The 23187-nt window shown below is 40.1% G+C and overlaps 3 protein-coding genes across 3 annotated transcripts; 2 read left to right on the forward strand and 1 right to left on the reverse strand.

The window, feature by feature from the left end:
- The first annotated feature begins 337 nt into the window (after positions 1-337).
- LOC138890479 (uncharacterized) lies at positions 338-1912 on the forward strand. Its single transcript, XM_070173868.1, has 4 exons — positions 338-445; positions 546-1126; positions 1214-1664; positions 1715-1912. The coding sequence occupies exons 1-4, from the start codon at positions 338-340 to the stop codon at positions 1910-1912; spliced, it is 1338 nt and encodes a 445-aa protein (XP_070029969.1).
- A 293-nt stretch (positions 1913-2205) lies between these two features.
- On the forward strand, positions 2206-5025 carry LOC138890480 (uncharacterized). Its single transcript, XM_070173869.1, has 6 exons — positions 2206-2833; positions 3020-3199; positions 3596-3798; positions 3880-3963; positions 4066-4205; positions 4677-5025. Exons 1-6 carry the CDS (start codon positions 2206-2208, stop codon positions 5023-5025), a joined length of 1584 nt encoding a protein of 527 aa, XP_070029970.1.
- A 1372-nt stretch (positions 5026-6397) lies between these two features.
- LOC138890481 (tropomyosin-2-like) lies at positions 6398-7123 on the reverse strand. The gene has a single exon (XM_070173870.1). It carries the CDS (start codon positions 7121-7123, stop codon positions 6398-6400), a length of 726 nt encoding a protein of 241 aa, XP_070029971.1.
- Positions 7124-23187: the final 16064 nt, after the last annotated feature.

Below are 23187 nucleotides of genomic sequence, written 5' to 3' on the forward strand. Positions count from 1 at the left end.
TCAATAACGCTCTCCGGGCTTTTACCAGTCAGTTGCCGGTTGCACCACCAACACCAACACCAAATAACAACACTTTGGAAAACCCATGTTCTGGACTCGTTAATTCAGGCAGTGGTGGAACTTCCAGCGAGTCTCGTGATGGAGAACAAGGTAACATAGTCAATTCTGATTTACAAAATTTAGTATTAACTTTGCAGAAACAGTTCAAGGAGCAAAGCGACCTCATAGAGCAAATACCTGGAGTACCGCCTGTAATCAAGGGAATAAATTAGACAAATATTTGCAATAACCTTGGAAGCCCAGTGCTACTCCTCTACCGATTTCGAAGAAATTCAAGATGCCTGATATTCCAAAATACGATGGACCGACTGATCCACGAGACCACGTGACTACATTCACAACTGGTGTAAAGGGCAACGACTTGACCAAACAAGAAATTGAATCAGTATTGGTCAAAATATTCGGTGAAACACTCGCTAAGGGAGCATTAATAAGGTATTCTCTTTTACCCAAAAATTCTATAAATTCTTTTGCTGAGCTTGCAGATTCATTTATCAAAGCACACTCGGGAGCACAGAGATTCAGAGATGCTCAGAGAATTGGTAGACAGATTCCAGTGTGAAAGGATGATGTTGCCGCGTGTACCTGATAACTGGGCAGCTATAGCTTTTGCCAGTAATTTAAATGGGAAAAGTTCAGAAGCCACGAGACGACTCAAGGAAAGTCTATGTGAATTTCCAGCAACAACTTGGAATGATGTTTACAACAGATACAGCACGAAGTTGAGGATAGAAGAAGATACCATCTCTCGGTCTCAAAAAGAGGAAAGGGGAAGTTCGAGACGTGCGAAAACTAAAAAAAGGTCTGGTAAAAACAGATATGAGCCCTACATGGGACCAACAGAAAGAGACTCACGTTCAAAGCAGGATAGCTCAAGGTACAATCATAGATCAAGAGATAGAGAGTCAGGCTCATCATCAAGGTTTGGAAAAGAGCGAAACACACGAGAGACACGAGATGGTGATAGAGGCTCGAAGGCAAAATTTGGCGATTACAATCTCAATGTTAGCACATCAGAGTTAGTAGCAGTATTAAGAAGCATGGATGATAAGGTGAGGTGGCCAAAGTAAATGAGATAAAACCCGAATAGGCGAAATATTGATTTCTGGTGTGAGTTTCACAACGATCATGGTCAAAAAACGGCAAATTGTAGATTGCTGCAAGGTGAAGTTGATCATTTGTTAAAGCAAAGATATCTAACCGAATTGTTTAGTGAAAAGGGTAAGCAAGCATATATGGAGAACATGACCATTAATGTTATAAGCGTAGGAGAAGAAATTAATGGCGTGAAATATACGACAGCCAAGAAAGTTTCAAAGGTTATAGTCACACACGGGAAACGAGTTCGACATGTTTTAAAAGAAGAAAGTATTACATTCGATGATGCAGATGCAGATGGCGTAATAACTCCACACAATGATGTACCGGTAATATCTCTACTTGTACATGACACTAATGTAAAACGAGTTTTGATTGATCCAGGTAGCTCCGTGAACATCATTTTGCTAAGAGTGTTAAACGAAATGCAAGTCGAAGATAAGCTGGTACCCAAGGCGCATACTTTATCTGGTTTTGACAATTCAAGTGTAGTAACAAAAGGGGAGGTAATACTCACAACATTCGCAGTTGGAGTTTCAAAGATACGAAATTTCAGGTGGTAGAGATGGATATGGCTTATAATATGATTCTTGGTAGACCATGGATTCACAAAATGGATGCTGTGCTATCTACCCTACATCAAGTTATTAAATTCCCTTCACAATGGAGAATACATCAAATCTGTGATGATCAACAAACATCTAGGAGCATCAACTCCGTAGCAGATTCAAGCACAAAGAATGAAGAAAAATAGCAATTACAGAATCTAATTGAGGATCTGCAATACAAGCCTCAACTGAACACGGACGAACAGATGTAGACTCGAGGCCCGATTCAATCTAAGAACCGGAAGAAAATGAAAACATCACAACAACGATTGAAGAGTTGGAAACTATAGAATTATTCACACCTTTGCCTGAAAGGAAAGTCTACATTGGGGCCAACCTAAGCCACGAAGTGAAAGGTAAGTTGACTGAATTCTTGAAAACTAACGTGGATTGTTTTGCTTGGTCCTATTCTGATATGACAGGAATACCTCCGAAAGTAATGACTCACAAGTTAAATGAAGATCCATCATATCCACCTGTCAAACAAAAGAAAAGAAAGCAAGGATCTTTCAAAAATCAGGTTATTCAAGATAAGATGCAAACACTTTTAAAAATTGGGTCTATCCACGAGGTAAAATATCCAAATTGGTTAGCTAATACTGTAGTAGTACCAAAAAAGAATGGTAAGTGGCGAGTTTGTGTAGATTATACTGATCTAAAAAATGTTTGTCCTAAAGATTCTTTTCCATTACCGCATATAGATCAACTAATTGATGCTACTGCAGGACATGAATTGTTAAGTTTTTTAGATGCATATTTAGGGTATAACCAAATCAAAATGGATCCCCTAGATGAGGAAAAAACTTCATTTATAACAGACAAGGGGACTTACTGTTACAAAGTAATGCCATTTGGCCTCAAAAACGCTGGAGCCACATATCAAAGGTTGGTGACCAAAATGTTTCAAGAACAATTAGGGAAAACCATGGAAGTCTACATAGATGATATGCTGGTCAAGTCACAACAAGTAGGGGATCATATTCAACACATGTCTGATACATTTCAGATTCTCCGTAAATTTAACATGAAGCTAAATCCCGAGAAATGTGCATTTAGTGTTTCATCAGGTAAGTTTTTGGGATTTCTTATTTCTAAGCATGATATTGAAGTAAATCCCGCGTAGATTAAAGCTATTGAGGAAATTCCTGATATACTTACAAGTAAAAAAGAGGTACAGAGACTGAGGGAAAGAATTGCAGCCTTGGGAAGATTTATTTTCAAATCATCAGAAAAATGCTTTAGGTTCTTTTCAGCTCTAAAAAAGCAGGATCAAATCGAATGGTCTGAGGAATGTCAGCAAGCGCTCAAAAATTTGAAAGTATACTTGTCAAATCCACCGTTGCTCGCAAAACCAAAAGATGGGGAAAAGTTACTTATCTACCTTGCTATTTCTGAAGTAGCGGTGAGTGTTATTTTGGTTCGTGAAGATCAAGGTAAACAGTCTCCAATTTACTATGTTAGCAAGTCATTATTAGATGCTAAGACTCAGTATCCTCATCTAGAAAAATTTGCACTTGCATTAATTATGGCATCTAAGAAATTAAGGCCTTATTTTCAGTGTCACCCCATCTCTGTAGTAACTGGCTATCCCCTGTGTAATATATTATATAAACACGAGTTATCAGGTAGGTTAGCCAAGTGGGCCATAGAATTGAGTGAATATGACATTACATATCAACCTAGAATTGCAATAAAGTCACAGGGGCTGGCAGATATTTTGGCCGATTTTAGCCAAGAGATGCAACTAGAAGCAGAAAAAGAACTGAGTATTTAACGGGTCTAATCCAGGAAGTTGGATTTCTTTACTGATGGTTCATCGAATGTAACAGGGGCATGTCTAGGAATTGTTTTGGTACCACATACGGGTGAAACAATACGACTGGCCATAAAATGCCACTCTGTTACTAACAATGAAGCAAAGTATGAAGCTGTGATTGCAGGTTTGGAACTGGCACGCGAGCTTAGCGTAGAACAGGTCGCAATCAAAAGTGATTTGCAGCTCATAGTTAACCAAATTATGGGGACTTATACAGTCAGAGAGGAATGAATGCAACAATACATGGAAAAGGCACGTGATCTGGTTAGGCAATTCCAAACCTGGAAAGTTGTGTAGATACCAAGAGAAGAAAATGTCGAGGTAGACGCCCTAGCTAATCTTGCATCAGTGGCAGAAGTGACAAATGATGAAAATGCTTCTGTAATTCATTTATTTCATTCGGTACTTGATCAAGACAAAAATGCGGTAAATTTCAATAATTTAATTTGGGATTGGAGAAACGAGATTGTCACTTTTTTGCAGTATGGTATTGTCCCTGAAGATAAGAAACAGGCTCAAGCTTTTTGCAAAAAAGCTGCTCGGTACTGTTTAAAGCAAGGCAATCTTTATCGTAAAATGTTCGGTGGCCCCTTAGCAAGATGCCTCGGACCTTCACAAACAGAGTATGTGATGAGAGAAATACACGAGGGGCATTGTGGAAATCACGTGGGAGGAAGATCCTTAGTGAAAACCATGATTAGAGACAGTTATTATTGGACCAAAATGGATCAAGACGCGGAATATTTTGTGGCTAAATGTGACAAGTGCCAAAGATACAGTAATAGTATGCTTAGACCTGCAGAATTGTTACATCCGGCATTGCACCATGGACTTTTTTGAAGTGGGGGATGGACATCATGGGACCACTACCACAAGCTAAAGACAAGGTAAGATTTTTGCTAGTACTCACTGACTACTTTACTAAGTAGGTAGAAGCATGTGCTTTTAAACAAGTACGAGAAAAATATGTCAGAGATTTTTTTGGCGAAATATCATATGTCGATTCGGCGTACCAAAGAAAATTGTTGTGATAACGGCCTGCAATTTATAGGCGCACAAATCACAAAATTTTTTCAAAGTTGGCAAATTAAAAGGATTACTTCAACTCCTTACAATTTGGTGGGTAATGGACAAGCTGAATCAACGAATAAAGTCATTATCAACAATTTGAAGAAAAGATTGGAGGAATCCAAAGGCAATTGCCCGGAGGTGTTACCTGGTGTTTTGTGGGCTTACCGCACAACAACAAAAATAAGTACGGGGGAAACACCGTTCTCACTTGTATATGGAGCTGAAGCCTTGATCCAAGTTGAAATAGTGGAGCCAAGAAAGAGATATACACAAGCAACTGAGGAGTCAAACGAAGAAGAAATGCGAATAAATCTAGATTTACTTGAAGAAAGGAGGGAAGCTGAGCTAATAAGGATGGCAGCGCAAAAATAAGTTATGGAATGATACTACAATAGGAAAGCTCGTCTAAGATACTTAAAGATTGGGGACTTCGTACTCAAGAAAGTTTTCCAATCAACGAGAGCAGCTAATGCGGGAAAGTTAAGTCCAACTTGGGAAGGACCTTACAAGATTCACAGTATCGCAGGAAAAGGAGCATACGAGCTGGAAACAATGGACGGCAAGATTCTACCTTCACATTGGAATGATGTTCATCTGAAGAGATACTATTTCTAAGGAAAGGAAGTATCCACGGGCAGGTATCCTATTTCTAAAATTTTATTTTTGAATTGTTGAAATTTTACTAATGAGTTTAGATGATAGGCAAAAAGCTACACGTACAAAGTGATGAATCACGACCTGCAAGACACGTGGAAAATATAAATTTCCGGTCTAGGGTTACAACTATTCTGATAGAAATTTAAATGGGTTAAGCAGTCTTCATCTAAAATCGTACCTCCGAGTCCCGCATGTTTTTCCTTTTCAGGAAAAAGACCGCATGGAAAGAGTAATCAAGTGCTCGAGATTTCATACTTTAAAGCTCAAATACTTGGGGGACTATATAATATACATAGTACATATGTATAAATAAGGGAAAGAAGATTGAATGCAAGTTAACTTCAAGTTAAGACCAAAAGTCTACTCATCAAATATATCAAGTGCATAGCAAAGTCACGAGCCAATAACACAAGCCAATCAAAAAACCTTCATATAGATTTCAAAATCTTATGATGTTTAGGTTAAAGGCAATGTTTAGTCATGGGTATAAAACAAAAACCTTTGGATTTTATTTCCTTTGTTGCAAAACTATGGTAATGAAAACAGTTACGAAAAGTTATAGAAGATATTTAAATACATGTAAGATGTTACTTAAATTTGACAAAGTTCAGATGAAAACTTTATCAAAGTTATTTTAAGAAACATGTGTGTTACTATTTTTTTTTCGTATATTTACACTGTTATGAAGTTGAGATGTCTTTTTCATTAAGTGTCGAATATAAAAGGGCCCTCTTTTATAAATTCATGTTTGATTCAGATATCCATGAAGTTAATAAAAGCATTTTTTTTAAAAACAAAAAGTGCAAAAAAGGTGAGACAAAAACCCCACGAATTAACAAACAAAACCTTAAATATAAAGGCAAAAAAGAGCAAAATAGAAGCTCAAGATAATTAAGTCAAACAAAAACTTCATAGTATTAAGTTTTAACTAAGCATGGACTTAGTCATAAACTGATTGTCATTTATACAAAATGCTCCGAAAAGGTCTGGGGACTTGTCATTTCCAAAAATCAAACCCCCAAATGGGATAAGGGGTAAAACTACCAAGAAAAAAAGAAGTAGGGGAATTACACTTCACAAACTTTCACTAAGGGGCAGAAAGAGGATCTAAAGTGGTGTCATTAGCAGCAGAAGGTTCGGGTTGACTTGAAGGAGTTAGAGCATTCACCGTACCCATATCATCTTCAACATGCTCAGGAGTGTCGGCCATGGGAGACTGAAAATCTTGGCTTTGCTCAGTTTTTTCAATGGTCTCATTTATCTTGGCTAACTTAGCATCCAAGTTGAAATCCTCTTGGCTAGCCTCCATAAGGGTATCGTGGCGCGTGTTTAAAATAGCCCAACTCACTTCGATAGCAGTCTTGTCCTCAAGAATCTTATAATCTCTCTCCCACTGATCGATCTCGTTTCTGAGTTTTTCATTTTCAACCAAGGCAGTATCATAAGAAGATTGCAGAGGAGCAAGTGAAATCTTTAAAGAACTGACCTTATCAGAAGACTCACGGAGATCTTCTTGGGTCTGAGTAAGTGTTTGCACGAGTTCGCCGGCGTAAACCTCTTTCTCGCTTAGCAAAGCCTTCAATCCTCTAATCTCTTCACTGGCCTTAGAGGGTTGCTTAGAAAATGATGTCTCAAGGAGATTTTTGTCCTTGTCAACTTGATTTGAGGAAGCCTTCTCAACTGCTAACTCTGAAGTCAAAACCTTCAACTGCTGCTCTAAGGTGCATTTGCTTTCTTCTAACATTTCCATATCAAATTGAAGGCTTTCATATTGTTCTTTCCAGTTGTCCGCTTCAATCTGATAATCATGCATTAACTGTTGTCACACCTCCTTTTTCCGCGCCCGCGGGGCGCAGGGGGGAGTTTTTTCCAATTAAAGGACAATCGAGACGGGATTTGTTCATTTATTTCAGAGTCGCCACTTGGGAGATTTAGGGTGTCCCAAGTCACCAATTTTAATCCCGAATCGAGGAAAAGAATGACTCCATATTACAGTCTGCGTACCAAAAATCCGGATAAGGAATTCTGTTAACCCGGGAAGAAGGTGTTAGGCATTCCCGAGTTCCGTGGTTCTAGCACGGTCGCTCAATTGTTATATTCGGCTTGATTATCTGATTTTATACAAGTATGAACTTATGTGCAAATTTTAACTTTTAACCGCTTTATTATTATTGTTTTTGCAAGAATGTGAACATCGCTTAAAACACGTCCTTGGACTGCGTCACATGAAATGCACTCACAATCCGGAACGCATTTTATTTGATGTTTTGAGATTTGAATTTGGGTCACATGAAATGCACACCCGAGTTTAAGAAAGTAGATTATTAAACACGCGCCTAAAGAGACTATCGTGTTATTATTTTGCGGAGGCCGCGAAATTCGCTAAACGACCCTCCTGAATTCTAAGTAATTTTAAACAAGTATTTACTGAGGGCCCCGCAATTTGTATTTTTATTCGGCGAGGCTCATCTCATTCTTATTTTTTAAAGAATTTGCAACGTCATGGAAATGCATCTCGGGCCACGCCACAATCAATGCGCCCGTGACTAGAGACATATTTCGACTCCGTTGAGATTTGGATTTGGGTCACATAAATGTGCACCCGAGTTTAGGGAGATAACATTATTAAAGGCGCGCCTAAAGCAACTAGCGCATTATTATTTTAGGTGGGGCCGTGAAATTTTTTAAACGGCCCGTCCCGGAATTTAAGTGTTTAATACATGCATTTAGAGGGCCCCGCGGCTTGTGCATTTTTTCTTTTCTTCTTTTTTTTTTTTTTTTTTTTTTTTTTTTTTTTTTGCGAGGCTCGTCTCATTTTTACTATTTAAGGGCAAACTTAAAACAACTACGATTTCCTACTAGTGAAGCCATCCGAGATTAAACAAAAAAAACGATTCTAACAGGTAATAATATCCATGGTAAAAATGAAAAATAGAATAACCTCGTTCATATGCTCATATTTACTTTAAGCATGCAGTAACCAAACATAAAATACCATTTTTAACACAACAACAAAAATTGCATCGTTGACATTCATAAATATAGAATATTTTCATTTATTGCCTTGAATCATAACATGCGAAACGAACAAAATGAAACAAGGGACGAAGAACACCAACCTTCGAACCTCGACAATCCTAGAACGACAAACAGTGCCTCCTACGGAACTTGAACCGGACTTCACCGAACAAGGAACAACAACGAAAACTCGGAACGACCTCGACGTTCCGGACCTCGACGAACAAAACAACCTCACCGGACTGAAGCAACGACTGAGCTACTCAGCAACGCAGCGACGCAGCAACAACTGCTGTATTTTTCGGCGCAGCACTGTTGCGTGAAGCTGCAACAAAGAAGTCGTTGGACAGTTGACGACGGGGGTGGTTGCGGGCAGTGGTTGACGGGGATGGTACGTGGTCGACGACCGTACTGGGACGACGAACAGCTGAGGTCGTCGGGGTGCAGCGATGGAGGGAGTTTTTTAGCGGTCGTCCATGGTGGTTTTGAGGCAGCAGGTTGACGGGGATGGTACGTGGGGGTGCCGGAAGGTGGTGACTGGTTGGTCGCGATGGCTGGAGCTTGGACGTGAGGGCGACTGGTTTGGTGGTCGACGTGAGGAGATGGTTATGTTCCGGTTAGGGCGTCGTTTACAGTAGGGTTTTTGTGCTTCTTCTTCTCAAAGAAGAAGAAGATGAACAGTAGTATCTTCCCCACTTTTCCAAAAGTCCGTTCTTTCTTCCATTCAAAAAAATCCAAAGTGTTTCTTTGTTTTCGTTTTTTTTCTTTTCGTTCTCTTCCTTTCTTTCTTCTTTATGAAGAAGAAAAGGGAACAGTACCCCTTTTTCCCATTTTTTTAAAAGTTCCCCGTCCCTTTTCGTTGGTCCGTGTTTTGTAATGCAATGCCCATGAAAATGAGCCCCACGCGTGGTGGGGTTCGAGGCATATGTCCCCCACGCGTGGTGGGGTTCCCCACGTGTCCTGGACACGGTTTATTATGGGCTAGGTCCGAAAATTAGGCCTAAAACCGGGTAGTTTGAACCCGAATATTATTCTTTTGCCCGGACCCGAGAAATAGAAACACGTTGCTTAACTAGTCCTATGTAAGCAAAATAACTACCAAAAATAAGACTAGTATTTAAACAAAACTATATCTTTTTTAAATATTTTTTCAAGGTTTAAAATAGCTACAAAATATTAATAAAACTATTTTTTTTTATTTATTTTTTTTTTGTAATTTTCGTTTTAAAATATTAAGATAAAATATGAGGTAATATTTTTGTATTTTTTCAAAGTTAAAAATGCCTATAAAACTTTAATAGAATTATTATTTTTGTATTTTTTCGAAATTATATAAGGTACAAAAATAAAGTGCAATTTTTGTATTTTTCAAGTTTATGGGAAATACATAAACTAAAATTTATATATATATTTTTTGAAATTTTCTTTTTGCAACGAAATAAAGTAAAAAATAGTTAAAATAGCTCTATTAGTCCTAAATTAGATATTTTAAGCTAAGAGCGTAAAAATTCCCGGGGAGGGTCAAAAATCACGTGCTTACAGCTGCCCCTCTTTGACTGGAAACACGAAGAGTTTTCCGACAAAGAACGACTAGACGTGTTTTTGACCCGACCATTACTTAGACGGACTACACTTAAGGAAAGGGAGGGAGTGTGACCGAGCCCTGGTATCTAAGCTGCCTACATATCCTTGGTTATACAGGAATCATGCCACGTGTAGTTCTGGAATGAGAGAGATAGTGAAGTGTACCGAGGTGAAGAGCCGATCGAGGTGCCGTTCCGTTGAGGTTCCGGTCCGCGGTCCTGTCATTACAACAAAAATGAAAACTGAAAAAGACTAACTAAGCCTATCAGCTACTAGTTACAAGGATTCCTATCTCTTAAGTCTTCTGAAACTTGGTCTTGAGTCTTGAATGGTGCTTCATACAGACTTTTGGACTTGAACCTTGATACTTGCTAGTTGTAGGCGCTAGTTCTTGAGCAGATCACATTTGTTCTCCACATCCGTGCTTCGGATTCATTCATTTTTCTCTTTTTCTTTTTCTTCTTTTTTTTTTTTTTGTGACTAGCTTTTGTTGACCCTCTCAGACTGTTGACTCGCATTCTTGGGGCGAGATTCTTGTTGCTTCTATCTTGGATTGAGTGCTGGGGATTTTTGTTGTAATCCTTCTGCTCTCCAGTGGGTCACTGCTTGATTTTGAAAAATGTTTTCTCCGTTCTACAGGCGGGTCCCTGACAATCAAAACAAACAAAACAAACAAAATTTCCTAACCCAGTTTGTGCTGGGAAGGTTTGTGAGTCGTTAGCAAAATTGTAACTCACTTACACTACTGATGCAATGATGAGAGTGAACTAAAGACTAGGCTAGGATGTGCATCTCCTATGAGTAAAACCAAAACTCTTGCTAGCAAATGTGTCTGCTAAAATAAAACCTCAACGACTTAAACTAGAAAGTGTGTCTTCTATGGTTGAATCGGAATGAGCTAAACTAGGAAGTGCGTCTCCTAAGGGTGAAACTATTCTTAGGAAGTGCGTCTCCTATTGTGAAACTTGCTTAGGAAGTGCGTCTCCTATTGATGAAACTTGCTTTAGGAAGTGCGTCTCCTATGGTGAAACTTGCTTTAGGAAGTGCGTCTCCTATGGTGAAACTGACTTAGGAAGTGCGTCTCCTATGGGTGAAATGAACTTAGGAAGTGCGTCTCCTATGGTGAAACTGAACTTTAGGAAGTGCGTCTCCTATGGTGAAACTGACTTAGGAAGTGCGTCTCCTATGGGTGAAATGAACTTAGGAAGTGCGTCTCCTATGGTGAAACTGAACTTTAGGAAGTGCGTCTCCTATGGTGAAACTGACTTAGGAAGTGCGTCTCCTATTGATGAAACTGACTTAGGAAGTGCGTCTCCTATGGGTGAAATGAACTTAGGAAGTGCGTCTCCTATGGTGAAACTGAACTTTAGGAAGTGCGTCTCCTATGGTAAAACTGACTTAGGAAGTGCGTCTCCTATTGATGAAACTTGCTTAGGAAGTGCGTCTCCTATTGGTGAAACTTGCTTTAGGAAGTGCGTCTCCTACTGGTAGAACTAAACTTAGGAAGTGCGTCTCCTGTGGGTGAAATGAATCTAGGAAGTGCGTCTCCTATTGATGAAACTTGTTCTTAGGAAGTGCGTCTCCTACTGGGTGAAACTATTCTTAGGAAGTGCGTCTCCTATTGGTGAAACTTGCTTAGGAAGTGCGTCTCCTATTGGTGAAACTTGCTTAGGAAGTGCGTCTCCTATTGGTGAAACTTGCTTAGGAAGTGCGTCTCCTATTGGTGAAACTTGCTTAGGAAGTGCGTCTCCTATTGGTGAAACTGCTTAGGAAGTGCGTCTCCTATTGGGTGAAATAAACTTAGGAAGTGCGTCTCCTACTGGTGAAACTTTTTAGGAAGTGCGTCTCCTACTGGTACAATGGATTTAGGAAGTGCGTCTCCTACTGGTGAAACTTGCTTAGGAAGTGCGTCTCCTACTGGTGAAACTTATCTTAGGAAGTGCGTCTCCTACTGATAAAACTTGCTTAGGAAGTGCGTCTCCTACTGGTGAAACTTGCTTAGGAAGTGCGTCTCCTACTGGTGAAACTTGCTTTAGGAAGTGCGTCTCCTACTGGTAGAACTAAACTTAGGAAGTGAGTCTCCTGTGGGTGTAATGAATCTAGGAAGTGCGTCTCCTATTGATGAAACTTGTTCTTAGGAAGTGCGTCTCCTACTGGGTGAAACTATTCTTAGGAAGTGCGTCTCCTATTGGTGAAACTTGCTTAGGAAGTGCGTCTCCTATTGGTGAAACTTGCTTAGGAAGTGCGTCTCCTATTGGTGAAACTTGCTTAGGAAGTGCGTCTCCTATTGGTGAAACTGCTTAGGAAGTGCGTCTCCTATTGGGTGAAATAAACTTAGGAAGTGCGTCTCCTACTGGTGAAACTTTTTAGGAAGTGCGTCTCCTACTGGTACAATGGATTTAGGAAGTGCGTCTCCTACTGGTGAAACTTGCTTAGGAAGTGCGTCTCCTACTGGTGAAACTTATCTTAGGAAGTGCGTCTCCTACTGATAAAACTTGCTTAGGAAGTGCGTCTCCTACTGGTGAAACTTGCTTAGGAAGTGCGTCTCCTACTGGTGAAACTTGCTTAGGAAGTGCGTCTCCTACTGGTGAAACTTTCTTAGGAAGTGCGTCTCCTATGGGTAAAGGCGTGGAATGTATGCCTCTGTTATCTGGGCGGGCTCCCAATTTCAACACCTGAAATAAAAAAACTGAATGTATGCCTCTGTTATCTGGGCGGGCTCCCAATTTCAACACTTAAAATAAAAGACTGAATGTATGCCTCTGTTATCTGGGCGGGCTCCTGGTTTCAACACTTAAAAGTAAAGACTGAATGTATTCCTCTCATTATACAGGTGGGCGCCTGGCTTCAACACTTAAAAGTAAAGACTGAATGTATTCCTCTCATTATACAGGTGGGCGCCTGGTTTCAACACTTAAAAGTAAAGACTGAATGTATTCCTCTCATTATACAGGTGGGCGCCTGGCTTCAACACTTAAAAGTAAAGACTGAATGTATTCCTCTCGTTATTCAGGTGGGCGCCTGTTGGTAAAGATATGAAAAATGATATGCCCGCGTTATACTGGTGGGTGACCTAGAACAAAAATGAAAAGACAGAAAAGTATTCCCGCATTATACTGGTGGGTGACCTAGAACAAAAAATAAAAAGACAGAAATGTATTCCTCTCGTTATTCAGGTGGGCGCCTGTCTTCAAAACTTAAAATAAAAAGACTGAAACCAACATATCCTATTTGAGGGCGGATGAACCCGACATATCCTATTTGAGGGCGGATGAACCCGACATATCCTATTCGAGGGCGGATGAACCCGACATATCCTATTTGAGGGCGGATGAACCCGACATATCCTATTTGAGGGCGGATGAACCCGACATATCCTATTTGAGGGCGGATGAACCCGACATATCCTATTTGAGGGCGGATGAACCCGACATATCCTATTTGAGGGCGGATGAACCCGACATATCCTATTTGAGGGCGGATGAACCCAAAATATCTTTAAGACTTGAAAATGTCTTACCTCGAATACTTTCTGGGGATTGGGATGAGTTTTCCTTCTCTACCTTCCCCATTTTTATTATTATTCCTTTTTTTTTATTACCCTTTTTTGTTTTTGTTTTGTTTTTGCATAGCTTCTTCCTTCAAAGACTACCTCCCTTGATTTACTTACCTGTTGGGGGGTAAAATGTTATCAGCTGGGGGTACCTGACTTCCAGAATATTTTCTAAATGGAAGGAAAATTTTCTGCCCCAGTTTGATAATATCCCTTGTGGCATGCAGTTCTGGCATCAATGCCATTTCCTTTACCTGTTTCAAATCAAACAAAATTGTTAGTTTAAAACATGGTGGTTGGTTGTGATACTCCCAACGGGATGGCTTTTCCTTTTTTCCTTCCTTGCTTTGCGTTGCACAACTTGTTGGGGACGATTTTATTTGCTGGGTACAATCCCTTTCTGCTGGGGATATCCCTCTTCTTTTGTGGCATAGCTCGGAAACTGGCATTTCCCCGACCTTTTAGTCTAGTATGGATTTCGCCAAATCATGCTCACTGCTTTCCTTGCTTTGTCCATGGGCCTTGGCCTTGAGGTTTATAACTTTTGATAAAGGCAACGGTATCCCTCTTCACTGCTTTACTAGTCAGATCTCATTTTGGAAAGCTGATGGCCTATTTGAAGTCATTTCGTACTTGTTCTGACCAGACAGACTCTATTGGGGATTTTTCTATGAAAGGAAAAAGATAAACATGACTTTTTAACAAAAGAAACTATAAATAAAAACCCTATCAAATGCAGACACCGACTCTAATGGCCATGACATGCGTATGTGGCCTATCCTTTACCGTCAATCATCTTTTAAGATCTTCAATTGGTGATTCCCCCTCTGACTCTCAATCTTATTCGACTTGTAGTGCCCGAAGGGTTTTCACTATCAAGTCTCTCTCATTTTTGGGTTCTTCTCTCAGCTTTCATCGCCTTATGGTGCCTGTGAAGGTTTTCACCGATAAGACTCTCTCATTTGTATCACTTTCCAGCTGGGGATTTGGAGTGTCGCCGGTATGCCTCTTTCTGCTGGAGATTAGAGTCCCTTTTGCTGTGGAACAGAAAGTGCTCGCCGGCAAGACTCTTCATTAGTCTGACTTGACATCTTTTGAAGACTGATCGGAAGGTCTTTCTTTGGACCGTAATGTGGGTTTTTGGATTGGCTAGAAAGAAAGGGTATAAAAGGCTCAAAAATACATTAATTTTTTGGGTTATTAGTTACAACCTTCGGAATTAGATTTATTTACAACGACCGCAACCTCTGCCCCAGTTTCTTGCTTGGGGATATCTTAATTGTTTTTTTTTCATTTTTCAAAACTATGACCGAGCCGTGAAGCGCCTACGTATCCTCTTTGAGGAATCAGGTCAAACGTAGTTCCCAATTCCTCTTTTTCATTTGACTTTTTTTTCTTTTTATCAATTTTCTTTTCTTGTCTCTTTTCATTTTTTTTTCCTCTTTTTTTTTCGTTGCTGTTTTCTTTCTTTCTCTTTTTTTTCGTTGTTACTGATTCCGAACGAGGGGTATGAAAGAAAAATAAATAAGGCTAAAAGGGGTAACGAAGGATAAAGTGTTTAGGTAGCAGAACAAAATGCCTTCGTCATTCCAGTCTTCAAGACATGCCAAGTGCAAACAACACCATTAATCAATAGATTTATAGTCTCTTCCGATGGTGCTAGATTTGACAATTATATTCGACATCTGTTTGTTCATTTGTCACTTCTAAACACCACTGGGCGATACTCTCATTATCATGAACGCCCCTTATGCCAATTTGGCGAATCTTGCTTTTAACGGTTTTCTTTGTGCTGAACTTACCCCAGTTCCACATGACTCGGGCTCCAAATAATCTCAAACCGTCCTTATTTTCTTTAAATGGTTTGATCGCCTTTCTGGGGTTTTATGATTAACTTTAAAGACTAGGCCCAAACTGTGTGCGCATGTCATGTCACTAGAATCAGTGCTGAATAAAAATGACATAATGACTAAACAGAAAGGTGACTGGGAATAATCAAAGACTGAATTTTTTGCATTGGACTGAACAAATGGTTTTAAAAACAAAGAAAACCGGAATAAAATCCTAAACAACTTGGACAAAACTTAAACAAACCGCTATGACAAAACGGAAAGATAAGCGGAAAGATATTGACACAAAACAAATCGGAATTACAATCCTAATAATCTGAACAACGGAAATGACAACAAAATAGACCATCAAAGATCCTCTCCGGTTGACCCAAAATGGAGTGTCTTTCCAACTATCCAAGCACGGCATCTCCGGCTGACCCAAAATGGAGTATCTTCCAACTGCAAAGCATGACATTTTAGCCATTGAGCTCTATATCAACATTGCCAAGACCATCCCCAACTTCAGTATTATCAACATCAATCAACAAGTTCTCAAGATGATTCGCCTGCTCCCTGTCACTGTCGTCGATCACAATTGCCCCTTCCTGAATCATTCTTTCGATTTCCTTTTTCAAAGAACGACAATCTTCAATGCTATGTCCTTGGACATTAGAGTGGTACATGCATCGTACAGCAGGATTGAACCCTTTTGCATATGGATCTGGAGTATAGCCAAGGAGCGGCTCAATCAGTCCTGAAAGCTTTAGCTTTTCAAACAAACTTGCGTAGGACTCCCCAATTGGCGTGAAATTGTTTCCTTGCCTTTGTTTTCCCCCATGCCCCTGTTTTCTAGGGTCGTTGGGTGCTTGAAAACGTTGTGAAGGCAAGAATGCATTACGTGGTGCTGGCTCTCGCCAGCGGGGGTGACCTGATAGTTGACCCTGCGACCGGACTTTGTTCGGAGGATAATATTGAGGCGGATTATATGGAGCTCGGGGGCAGGCTTGGGCATGATGGTCTGAAAAGAGTGGCTCTGATGGTGGATAGTAGGGTTGTGGAAGGTTGTATGGAGTGTGGGGCCTGGGCTGGTAGTGAGGGGAAGGACCTCTGAATTTGGACCCAGTACCTGCTTCGACTGATGCGACCTCGAGCACACCTCCCGCGCCGCTCTGAATAGCTTGGGTCGTTGCCTTGAGCGCTGAGTAATTTAGGATTTTGTCAGACCTTAGGCCCTCCTCTATCATGACCCCTATCTTTACCACTTCATTGAAGGATTTCCCAACCGTTGTCACTAAGTGACCAAAGTAAGTTGGATCAAGTGTTTGCAAGAAGTAGTCCACCATTTCTCCCTCTTTCATGGGAGGATCAACTCTGGCCGCTTGTTCTCTCCAGCGGAAACCAAACTCACGAAAACTTTCCCCGGGCTTCTTTTCAGTCCTCAGCAATGTGAGACGGTCAGGGACTATCTCCAGATTGTACTGGAAATGACCTGCAAAAGCCTGCGCCAGGTCATCCCACGTGTACCACCTGCTGAAATCCTGCCTGGTATACCATTCCAGTGCAGATCCGCTCAGACTTTGGCCGAAATAAGCTATCAAAAGCTCATCCTTGCCTCCTGCCCCTCTCATTTTGCTACAGAATCCCCGCAAATGTGCCATGGGATCACCGTGCCCTTCATATAAATCAAACTTGGGCATCTTGAACCCAGCCGGGAGTTGGACATCTGGGAAAGGGCACAGATCTTTGTATGCCACGCTGACTTGATTGCCCAGCCCGTGTAAGTTCCTGAAGGATTGCTCCAGGCTTTTGAACTTTCTCAACACTTCATCCTGTTCAGGGGCCTTATCCGGCTTCTCAACCTCTGCCGGTACTTCCAAATGGGGATTGTAAGCCTGTGGTTCGGGTGCATGGAATGTAGGCTCAGGGGGATAGTATTGTGTATCGTGAGCCTGAAACAATGGCTCACTGGTCGTTCGCTGCAAAGGGGCTGATGCAGGTCCCACAAAAATGGGAATATTGGGTGTTGGGAGAGGTTGATGGGGTGGTGGAGCCTGGGAATCATGAGGGCTTCTTTCTTGATGGTAACGGGGATTTGGGAGGCTTGTTGAAGGGCCGGAGTGAGGGTATTCCGGCATGTGCCCCAATGGCTCAGGGCTCTTTTGTGCTTTGGCTAGAGCTACCTGCATTGCATTCATATCTAGTCCCATCCTTTCTATCTTTCCCATCGCTTCCTTTAACAACTGGCTCATCGGCCTTTCTTCCTCGGTACTATTCTCTGAAGTAGCCATGCTTGTTGTTATCGGTCCTTTGGATATAGTTTGGTAAGGGTGTGTTGCCAGAATTCTTTAACAACTAACTGTTTGAGATTCGGAAAACAACAAACTTGTTAGCGTTTAGAGTTTAACAGATTTGACAACAACACATTGAGGATGCAATGCCCCTAGGCAGTTAACCGTTTCTAACATGCTTTGCTTTAAACAACATGCGTCACCCCGACTTGTTTATTTGCCCCTTTGAAGTACTTTGGGAACCCCTGTATTTATTTTGTATTTCCTTTTTCTTTCGATCTTTTTTCTTTTCTCTTTTTCGATTTTTCATTTTTCCTTTTTTTTTTTATTTCTTTTTGTTGTGGTCGAATCTTATGGAGATTGCCTACGTATCATGACCCCACATGAATCAGACCTTGCGTAGTTCGGACCAATAAGAGATAAACCATAACAAACAATTATTCTTTTCACTTTTCATATTAAAACAAACTGGGTTTCAAAGGTTTAAAGATGACCTACCAACTTGAAAATCGAACAACCCGCCTATTTTAATCAAAAGATTTATAAACTCAAAAACAAAAGGCTAACTCCCTTTCTCTGTTCGACAAATGCAACCAAATGGTTATTTTTGCCAATGTGGCCCCTTCCAAATTTCACATGAATTTTGAGGCCGGGGAGGATTATTTTATGACACTTTTACAAACTTGTCCGTTCTTTTACGAAAATAACCTTTCGACAACTGACAGATACTCTAAGGCTACTTCGGCAAGAACGGTTTAAGACGCGGCCGAAACTGGCTCGGCTTATTATTCACTTGACCGTCGACTCTTTGTTTTTTTTTCAAATTATGATAAACTTGGTGTTGCAAAACACGGCCCTTCAGCGTCTCGGGGACGAAGCTTTTTAAGGCTGTGTGGGTCAACTGGACCAAAATCCTAAACATGACCCAAAGGTGGCTGTTTATGCAAAGTCAGCCTTCCGGCGTCCCTTTTGGGAACATTCGGCTATTTATGACAAAACAACATCACCTGACTTATTTATAACTCTTTTTATCGTTTTTCAAAATTAGAAAAGTCAATATTGCGAACACGGCCTTTCAACGTCTCGGGGACGAAGATTTTTAAGGCTGTGTGGGTCAACTGGACCAAATCTTAAATATGACCCAAAGGTGGCTGTTTATGCAAAGTCAGCCTTCCGGCGTCCCTCTCGGGAACATTCGGCTATGTCTTGATAAAACAACGTCACCCGACTTCTTTATGACAAAATTAAAATTTGACATGTTATTCTTTTATTATTATTTTTTTTTGTTTTTGGCTATTTTAGCAAAGGTGGGGTTGGACCCGATGAGGGTTGCCTACGTATCTCACATCCGGTGAGAATCAAACCCGCGTAGTTCGGGTAAATAAACTGTTTTTGAGAGGACCCTTTTCCATTTTCTATATTTATTTTTTATTATTTTATTATTATTTTCACAACAATCAAATAGACTATTATTCTATTATTTTCATTTATAACAAACAAACGAATTAACGAAAAACATAAAACATTCCTTCTTTTTTGAGAAGGTGGGGTTGGACCCGATGAGGGTTGCCTACGTATCTCACATCCGGTGAGAATCAAACCCGCGTAGTTCGGTCAATCAAGGATAAGTAGATGAACTAACTTTTTTTGAATTTGAAAGAACTACTTTAAAAGAAGAAAGGAAGTATATTTTTTTATTTTTGATTGATTTTCTTTTTAAAAGAAACACTTCTAAGATATATTTTTGAATTTCATTTGCTTTTTTTTTTATTCTAAAGAAGAAGAAGAAAATATTTTTTGGAATTTTACCTTTAATAAAAGAAATGCTTCTAAAATGTTTTTTTTTCTGAATTTTCTAAAGAAGAATCAAAATATTTTCGGATTTTTATTTATCTATTTTATCTTTTTTTGAATTTTGAACTTTCTTTTGAATTTTTTTTTTTGGATTATATATATACTTATTTTTGGAACAAATAATAAAACTCTTTTTATTTTTATTTCTGGCATTTTCATAGACAAACAAAATAAAATAAAATAAAACATTTTTTTTAAAAAAACAAACTCTTTTTCATTTTCATTTAATGGCAAAACAAACTATTCTCTTAATATTTTTTTAAAAACAGACAGAACAATGGTGATTTTTTTTTTATTTTTCCTTTGCTTTTAATATAACAAACTAACAAGACATTTTTTCATTTTTTAGAATTTCGGCAGAGTTTCGACTCTACTCGGACTGCTATGCTGTTATTTTCTCCTCTTTTTTCACGATTTATTTTTAATCTGTGGAAAATAATGAAAACATACAAAATCTTTTTTGAATTTTCATGCTTTGTTTTATTTGTAATTTTTTTTATTATTATTTATTATTTCTTTCAAAAATGTGGCATGGGAGACATAACGATTTCCAAGACTTCTTGGATTCCGCAAATGCTCCCATGCGCTTTTCCCAACATATGAAGCGTGGGGGACATATGGGAATTCCAAGACTTCTTGGATTCCACAAATGTTCCCCATGTGTTTTCCCAAAAAGCAAGCGTGGGGGACATAGGGAATTCCAAGGCTTCTTGGATTCCACAAATGTTCCCCATGCTTTGATTAAAATAACATCATGCTGGAAATGACCCAATGACCCATACGCCCTTGACTAAATACAACATGTAGCACATAGGATGCCGAAAGATTGTCTATTATTTTCAGGTTGCTTGTCCTAGACGGACCCAACCCCTGTGTTGAGTCCCCTAAGTCAAATGCACATGATGCAAATAAACGTTCCTACTAGGGATCCGGCATGTGGCTTTGTTATACTAGGTTCAGACCTGGGTGTTTGTTCTAGACCTGGCTTACCCGAGCGGACAGCTCGAGCCGAGGGGGGGCAGCGTACCGGGAATACAGAAGCTTCACCGGCTTAGCAACTTATCCGAACCTCGTTCTAAATTGGGATTTGACACTATACAGAAAAGAAGTCATACGAAGTACGCCCTTCTTCATGATTTAGAAGACTCAGAGAGAAGATGGATTTCGGCACAATTTATATACAGTTCACATAATATCAAAGCGGTAAAAGCAACATTTAGCACATTAGGCTTAAAACATGTAAAAAATCAGATAAAGCCAAATATAACAATTTATCTAAGCTCGAATTTCTAACCCTGAACCAGTGGTTCTGGGTTAAGGTCCCCAGCAGAGTCGCCAGAGCTGTCACACCTCCTTTTTCCGCGCCCGCGGGGCGCAGGGGGAGTTTTTCCAATTAAAGGACAATCGAGACGGGATTTGTTCATTTATTTCAGAGTCGCCACTTGGGAGATTTAGGGTGTCCCAAGTCACCAATTTTAATCCCGAATCGAGGAAAAGAATGACTCCATATTACAGTCTGCGTACCAAAAATCCGGATAAGGAATTCTGTTAACCCGGGAGAAAGGTGTTAGGCATTCCCGAGTTCCGTGGTTCTAGCACGGTCGCTCAATTGTTATATTCGGCTTGATTATCTGATTTTATACAAGTATGAACTTATGTGCAAATTTTAACTTTTAACCGCTTTATTATTATTGTTTTTGCAAGAATGTGAACATCGCTTAAAACACGTCCTTGGACTGCGTCACATGAAATGCACTCACAATCCGGAACGCATTTTATTTGATGTTTTGAGATTTGAATTTGGGTCACATGAAATGCACACCCGAGTTTAAGAAAGTAGATTATTAAACACGCGCCTAAAGAGACTATCGTGTTATTATTTTGGGAAGGCCACGAAATTCGCTAAGCGGCCCTCCTGAATTCTAAATATTTTTAATATATATATATATTTAGAGGGCCCCGCAGCTTCTACATTTTTGTTTGTCGAGGCTCGTCTCATTCATTATTTTTAAAAGAATTTGCAACGTCATGGAAATGCATCTCGGGCCACGCCACAATCAATGCGCCCGTGACTAGAGACATATTTCGACTCCGTTGAGATTTGGATTTGGGTCACATAAATGTGCACCCGAGTTTAGGGAGATAACATTATTAAAGGCGCGCCTAAAGCAACTAGCGCATTATTATTTTAGGTGGGGCCGTGAAATTTTCTAAACGGCCCGTCCCGGAATCTAAGTGTTTAATACATACATTTAGAGGGCCCCGCGGCTTGTGCATTTTTTCTTTTCTTCTTTTTTTTTTCTTTTTTTTTTTGTTTTTTTTTTTGCGAGGCTCGTCTCATTTTTACTATTTAAGGGCAAACTTAAAACAACTACGATTTCCTACTAGTGAAGCCATCCGAGATTAAACAAAAAAAACGATTCTAACAGGTAATAATATCCATGGTAAAAATGAAAAATAGAATAACCTCGTTCATATGCTCATATTTACTTTAAGCATGCAGTAACCAAACATAAAATACCATTTTTAACACAACAACAAAAATTGCATCGTTGACATTCATAAATATAGAATATTTTCATTTATTGCCTTGAATCATAACATGCGAAACGAACAAAATGAAACAAGGGACGAAGAACACCAACCTTCGAACCTCGACAATCCTAGAACGACAAACAGTGCCTCCTACGGAACTTGAACCGGACTTCACCGAACAAGGAACAACAACGAAAACTCGGAACGACCTCGACGTTCCGGACCTCGACGAACAAAACAACCTCACCGGACTGAAGCAACGACTGAGCTACTCAGCAACGCAGCGACGCAGCAACAGCTGCTGTATTTTTCGGCGCAGCACTGTTGCGTGAAGCTGCAACAAAGAAGTCGTTGGACAGTTGACGACGGGGGTGGTTGCGGGCAGTGGTTGACGGGGATGGTACGTGGTCGATGACCGTACTGGGACGACGAACAACTGAGGTCGTCGGGGTGCAGTGATGGAGGGAGTTTTTTAGCGGTCGTCCATGGTGGTTTTGAGGCAGCAGGTTGACGGGGATGGTACGTGGGGGTGCCGGAAGGTGGTGACTGGTTGGTCGCGATGGCTGGAGCTTGGACGTGAGGGCGACTGGTTTGGTGGTCGACGTGAGGAGATGGTTATGTTCCGGTTAGGGCGTCGTTTACAGTAGGGTTTTTGTGCTTCTTCTTCTCAAAGAAGAAGAAGATGAACAGTAGTATCTTCCCCACTTTTCCAAAAGTCCGTTCTTTCTTCCATTCAAAAAAATCCAAAGTGTTTCTTTGTTTTCGTTTTTTTTCTTTTCGTTCTCTTCCTTTCTTTCTTCTTTATGAAGAAGAAAAGGGAACAGTACCCCTTTTTCCCATTTTTTTAAAAGTTCCCCGTCCCTTTTCGTTGGTCCGTGTTTTGTAATGCAATGCCCATGAAAATGAGCCCCACGCGTGGTGGGGTTCGAGGCATATGTCCCCCACGCGTGGTGGGGTTCCCCACGTGTCCTGGACACGGTTAATTATGGGCTAGGTCCGAAAATTAGGCCTAAAACCGGGTAGTTTGAACTCGAATATTATTCTTTTGCCCGGACCTGAGAAATAGAAACACGTTGCTTAACTAGTCCTATGTAAGCAAAATAACTACCAAAAATAAGACTAGTATTTAAACAAAACTATATCTTTTTTAAATATTTTTTCAAGGTTTAAATAGCTACAAAATATTAATAAAACTATTTTATTTTTATTTTTA

This window comes from Nicotiana sylvestris, chromosome 4 (assembly GCF_000393655.2).
Source record: "Nicotiana sylvestris chromosome 4, ASM39365v2, whole genome shotgun sequence".
Taxonomy (NCBI): Eukaryota; Viridiplantae; Streptophyta; class Magnoliopsida; order Solanales; family Solanaceae; genus Nicotiana; species Nicotiana sylvestris.

Excerpts from the sequence above, each read along its gene's own strand:
- LOC138890479 (XM_070173868.1), top strand. The coding sequence starts at position 338 with ATGCCTGATATTCCAAAATACGATGGACCGACTGATCCACGAGACCAC. Across the intron at positions 446-545 it reads CCAAACAAGAAATTGAATCA|ATTCATTTATCAAAGCACAC; the intron begins GTATTGGTCAAA and ends CTGAGCTTGCAG. Across the intron at positions 1,665-1,714 it reads GTGTAGTAACAAAAGGGGAG|GTGGTAGAGATGGATATGGC; the intron begins GTAATACTCACA and ends ACGAAATTTCAG.
- LOC138890480 (XM_070173869.1), top strand. The coding sequence starts at position 2,206 with ATGACTCACAAGTTAAATGAAGATCCATCATATCCACCTGTCAAACAA. Across the intron at positions 3,799-3,879 it reads AAATTATGGGGACTTATACA|ATACCAAGAGAAGAAAATGT; the intron begins GTCAGAGAGGAA and ends AAAGTTGTGTAG. Across the intron at positions 3,964-4,065 it reads CAAATGATGAAAATGCTTCT|TATGGTATTGTCCCTGAAGA; the intron begins GTAATTCATTTA and ends ACTTTTTTGCAG.
- LOC138890481 (XM_070173870.1), bottom strand. The coding sequence starts at position 7,123 with ATGCATGATTATCAGATTGAAGCGGACAACTGGAAAGAACAATATGAA.